Genomic DNA, 6281 nt, shown 5'->3' with positions numbered 1-6281 from the left:
TCATCGTTTCATCGTTTCATCGTTTGTAAAAATCGTCTGGTGTGCGGTGGCCTTTAGAAATCCGTCGGGTGAGCCGGGGGACTCAACCACAGACACATGTTTGGTTGCTATTGGTAACCGAAGTTTGACAGCCTTAGTAAAGGCAAGAGAAGGTGTGACTCGACTCAGTGTCACAGTAAGTGATTGAATGTAAGTGGAAAGATGGCAAATCGGAAAGATGAAGAGAAGCTCGATTTTGACGAAGGTAGGATCAATATGATGAAATATTGGCTAATAGTAATATAGTCTAGATAGCCCTATAGTGGCTATACTATAGTGATACAAGTCTATAGCTGCTAACTAGCCCGACAAGGCTGTGCGACTTAGATACAATAATGTAACCCAAACCCAAGAGGATAGGTTGGGGTTAGTTACATTATTGTATCTATGTGCGACTAAGTGTCGATCTATTTAAAGTGATTAGCAAGACCGTTTCTTGGAGGTATAGGTGCTAACGTAACCCTGTGTGAACAGCATAAGGCCAGACAAAATAGTTGTGTTGCTGTAACAGACCTACCTCGGGGTTCAAGGGTCGGACGGTCGGCCGATTACTTAATTTTATTTTTATTTACAAATGTTTCGATCTGTGTGTCAAATCATGAGATCTGTATGTTTTTGCTTGAGGGGGTCCAAGGCTGGCCCTGGCATCTGGAATACTCCAAAATATTTTTATAAATTTGTTGTTGCCTTCTCGAAAAGACAGATTTTACGAGAATGACATAAGGGATCATAACGAAAAACACAGAATCCACGACATTACCTGGCATACGAATGCGTTATATACTGCCATCGCCGCGTACGGAGTACCGCAGCTTGGCGTGCGGAATACTATGTAAATCGGTCGGCATCCGACGTCCGAAAAGGGCTTTGACCCCCCCCCCCCCCTCATGCTTTGTCGCCTCACTGAAAGAATTTTAGTTCTTTGAGGAAATCAGCAAAGTCATGCTTTCCAGGATAATATTTACCAAGAGTTCTCTCGTTGTTTGGGTGTTGATATCTGGCCTTTTTTTTATAAATGCCAAGATCAGACATTCAAACTAGAAAGGTACTAACTGACAATATAAACGACTGACAAGTAGATATGACACCGGGACAGTGGGACTAAACATGTTTCAAACAGTATTCCGTACGCCAAGCTGCGGTACGCCGTACGCGGCGATACGTATTCGTATGCCATGTAATGTCGTGGATTGTATTTTGTTTTTGTTTTTCGTTATGAGCCCTTATGTCATTACATTATGTGCATCAAAATTATGGAGTGTTCCAGATGACACTCCCGGGTGGCACTGCAAATTAGAGAGAATTCCAGATGCCAGGGAGGGAGGCTTGGACCCCTCATACGTGCGTGTGTGCGTGCGTGTATACGTGCGTGTATACGTGTGTGCGTTTATTGGTCAGTGTGTGCGTGCGTGTATACGTGCACGGTGTATACGTGCGAGTGTAAGTGTATGCGTGCGTGTGCGCGTGCGTGTATACGTACATGCGTGCGTGTATACGTACGTGCGTGTGTGCGTGTATACGTGCATGTATACGTGCGTGTATACGTGCGTGCGTGTGTGCGTGTATACGTGCGTGTGGGCGTGTATACGTGCGTGTGTGCGTGTATACGCGCGTGTTTACGTGCGCATATACGTACATGCGTGCGTGTATACGTGCGAGCGTGTGTGTGTGTGTGTATACGTGCGAGCGTGTGTGTGTGTATACGTGCGTGCGTACGTGTTAGAGCAGCACAACAATTTTTTTCTCTGTCCATGCTTGCACAATGTCAAGGCTAATATATATGTTTTAATCACTGACACTGCGAAATCCATGTTTTGCAGCTTGGAAAAAATGCAGAGAGAAAGGAAAAGCAACAGTAAAAGCAGCAAGAGATGCAAAACTGCAACCAGGTGCCAGTGGCAGTGGCCGAATGAAACAAAAAGTGAGTTGCATTACACAGTAAAACTCGGATAAGTCGTCATCACCTACTTAGTCAATTCGCATAAGTCGTCGTGGAAGTCAAATTCCCGATTTTCTCTCATAGTAAATCCATTGAAATAACCCCGCCTAATTAAGCCCCCGCTTTAGTTTTTTTTAAGTCGCCATTTATAAGCCGTCATTATTATGTGCAAGTCGTCACCCTCAGACAGTTCCCATGTAATACAAACGGTCATAGGGGATGTGCGAACTGGCTGTCGCAGATATGCGCATTTTCGACCTATGCAGGAGTCCGTGTGACTCTGAAAATGTTGCTATACTAACTAGTTCGTTCCAGAGCACGGCTTCGCGGAATTACCGTATTTTTTCAGCAAGTGTTCCAAGAAAATTTGGCAGACGTGCACCGCAAATGTTCTGCAATGTCCAAACATGTAACCAACAGCGGACGTGTTTATTACAGATACAGACAGTTACTGGACTGTTACTGGAAGTATACAGGACAGTTACAGATAGCAAATGTCTGCCGCCCTTGCCGATGTACGTGCGTTATGGCCAGCAGCGGTGTCGATTGATGTACGGACCCGATTGTTTCATGTCTGCTATGTATGTGGTGCGAAGTGTTGTCATGTGCGGAGCATGTTTATGACTGTGTATAGGGGTGACGGGCGTCTGGGAGGGGAGCCCTACATATAAGTCGACAAAATGACGACTTACGCGAATGTCGTCATTTTCGTAAATCGGCACAAATATACTGGTCCCAAAAGTGTCGACTTATGCGAATTTTACTGTATGTATATATATATATATAGCCTATATAATATTGCATCATGATAATGGCCGTTGATAGTCAAATATAAATGTTGGATGCTTAGATAGTCATAACCGACTCGTAATCCTTAGTTATGTAATGTGACATATAGGTTTTATTTAAAAAACGTTTTCCCCTTGTTTTCGAAAGGCATACATCACCATCCAGAAGATGGAGTTTATAGAGGAGCGAGCAACATACGCTGCAGTGGGTGTGAGAGAGCGGGTATGCATTTATACTAAAGGCAGCAAATAATACCAAGCCTAGTTTTTATAAGTTTAAAATCAAACAAATATAACATTATAATTAGAAACTGATAGCACCTGCTAAAGACTACAGTTCCTTCAGTAGCTAGGAATTAATATATGGGGGGGGGCAAGATAAATGAGCGCCCGAGGCGCTCGCTTCTAGGGGGCTCTGGTAGCATGCCCCCCATAAAATATTGAAATATAGAAGCTCTGAAATGCCATTTCCAGCCATTTCAGGTAGGTTACATACCTAAACCTCAAACGGTTAAGCGAGTATTTTCTAATCTTAAGTTTCCATTATTTTTCACTGGGTTCATTTTTTGGCAGGGGGCAGCTGCCTCCCTGCCCCCCCCCCCTGCTAGCTACGGCCCTATCCTAGTGTATTATAGTAAACAATTAAGATTATTGTGACATTTTAGTTAAAAATTTTTACATAAGATGGGAAATTGAGTGTTTCTACTCTTTACTATGTTATAATGTCAATGCTGAACAAGTTGTCTTAATTTTACCATTCTAGCCATTACTTGTCACATGAATTGTTACATTACATTAATTGTTACCATTCTAACATTTCCAAGTTAGGGTATGTATATCATCAAGAGTAAGATAATAACTTATAAGTGGGTTATTATCTTACTCTTGGTATTATATAGTAGGCCCCATGCGTGATGCGTGGTGGAGGTCACTGCTTTGTTGTCTCCCACTTTGATTTGCCAGTGAGCAGGCTTTTATACTGTTCCGCTTAAAGTTATGTTGAGATTCTTCTCAAGCCTTTATATATTTTATCAGATTCCATTTGACGAAAATCTCACCATAAAAAATGTGAAAAGGGCCATTTCAAGCCATTACGGGAGAACTGCCAAGGATGTTCATTTGGTTGGAGGCCCACATGGTCCGGTGTATTTCGACGATGCACACATACAAAGAAAGTCCATATTTTTTGCACATGTGGATGAAAAAAGGTATAATCAAATCCAATGCCTTTTCTGTGTTCTGTGTTCGATTGTTCTTTTCTGTGTAAAGTAATTCAATGCAACTAGCAATTATAATTTAAGATGATACCAAAAAACAAAGCTTAGTTATTATGTAAGGCATAGACTTGCTATTATTTTATTCAAACAAAAACAAATTAGCAATGGTCCTAATTTTTTTCTAATTGTTATAGCTCTTTGTTAATGAGATACCCTGATCATAACTGTAAAGCTATTTTAATTAAGTTCTATCACAAATCTTTTACAGAAAATCACAATCAGAGGAGGAAAAGGGTGACGGCTATGACTCTCTTCCCAAGTTAGAAACGAGAGCTGCAATTCCTAAAACTCGAAGTAAGTTCATTATAAACGTTGCAAAACTATCACTTATTATGACTATTTCTAAAATTAATAACTTAATTCTTTACTGTAGAATAGATTTTTTTCCTGAAGAGAGCAAGAAGCAATTTTAAATGATGCAACACTTTACATTGTGCATGGACTAGATCTGTGGTTCCTAACCTTTTTAGAGGTGCCAAACCCTAACGAAACCCACTGCTCACTCGTCGAACCCCTCAAATTGGACAAAAACAAATCAATTTTAATCAATTTTAATTAATCCAAAAATAAAACATATTGCATCAACATTCAAGACTATATTTGGAAAGCGTGCAAAGAATGAACAAAAAATAAAAATTATAGCAAATTATAGCAAAATTTTAATGCGTTTCGGAGGACCTCCGCCGAACCCCTGAGACTGACTCACCGAACCCCTGGGGTTCAGTCGAACCCAGGTTAAGAACCACTGGACTAGATATTACATAGTCAAGAGCTATATGTCTCTAACCTTGTAACTGTATTTTTGCAAAGCACAAGTCAATTGAAGAACCACCGCGTCCTATATCTGAATACCACTGTTTTAAATTAAAGTAATATGTTTTTGAAACTAAACGCTTTTGATGCCATTTAAGTTACACAGGTTAAAAAGTTGCAAAATGTTTGTTACAGTTGGCTTCACACGGTTTCTGAAGGCAGGCCGCGCAATACCGACACCACGCGTGCATGGTATGCTTATGTATTTATAATTTACTACACATTGACTACGTATAACAAAAATCTGCTATGTCACGTTTTGTCTTTAATTGTTGCTAATGATGCAGATGAAGAAGGCTCATTATATTAGGGATATTTGTAATTAAATTTTTCACAGGCAAACCATGAACGCCATGAACGCCGTGAACATGATGACGCCATGAACATGAACATGAACATGAACGCCATGAACGCCATGAACGCCATGAACGCCATGAACGCCATGAACGCCATGAACGCCATGAACGCGTTATATCCAGTAAAAATATACGTTTCATGCTTGTGGCTCTCTACTCGTATGAATGTTAAAGCCGCATTAGCGCTGGTAAACTGGCACTGTTGCCGAATGCTAGAGTAATTCACTCAGACCCACCCCTACTACACCATGGACGTCATCAATCAAGAGCCCGTCCCTCATCATAATACACAGTTCAGTTATGAAATCCCCCCCTCCCCCTTGGAATTTGCTCAGCCTACGGTCCTAGATCAGCTGATGCGGCCAGTGTTTGATGTAATATCATGATCGATCACCGATCTAATTAATCATCGCACTCTGGTCATCGATAAATCGGCTGCACGCGCTGCGGTTTAATATCGATTAGAATTATTCATGGAATTCACATCATGTTCGTGTAAATATTGTCATTGAGAACCGTCATATATTGTCATTGAACACATAGCGTGGCCGAGGTCATACGGAAAAACATACGGATAGAGAGAGAAAGAGAGAGCAAGCGAAAGAGTAGGAGCGAGAGAGAAATAGAGAGAGCGAAAGTGAGCGAGTGTGGTAGGTCGAGAGAGAGAGAGAAAGAGAGCGAGAGAGAGAAAGAGGGAGAGAGAGCGAGAGAGAGAGAGAGAGAGAAAGAGAGAAAGTAGAGGAGCAAGAAACAGGAAGAGAGGGAGAGCGAGGCGGGAGAGAGAGACAAGTAAATGAAAACGAGAGAGAGAGGGAGAGTGAGAGGGAGAGAGAACTTGCAGAGAGCGAGACAGAAAGAGAGAGAGAGAGAGAGATGGGGGAGAGGAAGAGAGCTAGAGAGAGGGGTGGGAGATAGAGACGAATATAGAGTGTAATATTGGGTGTAACACGTAGGGCGCATAACACGCCACGCGACTGAACGAGATAAAACTCATCAATTTAATGATTTTCTCAAAAAACGGACGCGTAATGGCGCGCGAGGCATGTCAATTACACGGAAAAGAAACATA

The 6281-nt window shown here is 41.6% G+C and overlaps 1 protein-coding gene across 1 annotated transcript; it reads left to right on the top strand.

The window, feature by feature from the left end:
• Positions 1-201: 201 nt before the first annotated feature.
• Positions 202-5243, top strand: LOC106815507. The gene is made up of 7 exons (XM_014819971.1): positions 202-244; positions 1860-1960; positions 2915-2989; positions 3802-3974; positions 4252-4337; positions 4992-5048; positions 5194-5243. Exons 1-7 carry the CDS (start codon positions 202-204, stop codon positions 5202-5204), a joined length of 546 nt encoding a protein of 181 aa, XP_014675457.1. The 3' UTR covers positions 5205-5243.
• Positions 5244-6281: the final 1038 nt, after the last annotated feature.

This window comes from Priapulus caudatus, unplaced genomic scaffold (assembly GCF_000485595.1).
Source record: "Priapulus caudatus unplaced genomic scaffold, Priapulus_caudatus-5.0.1 Scaffold1133, whole genome shotgun sequence".
Lineage (NCBI taxonomy): Eukaryota > Metazoa > Priapulida > Priapulimorpha > Priapulimorphida > Priapulidae > Priapulus > Priapulus caudatus.
Note: the sequence above shows the minus strand (reverse complement) of the source record. Positions and strands in the feature narration are given on the sequence as shown.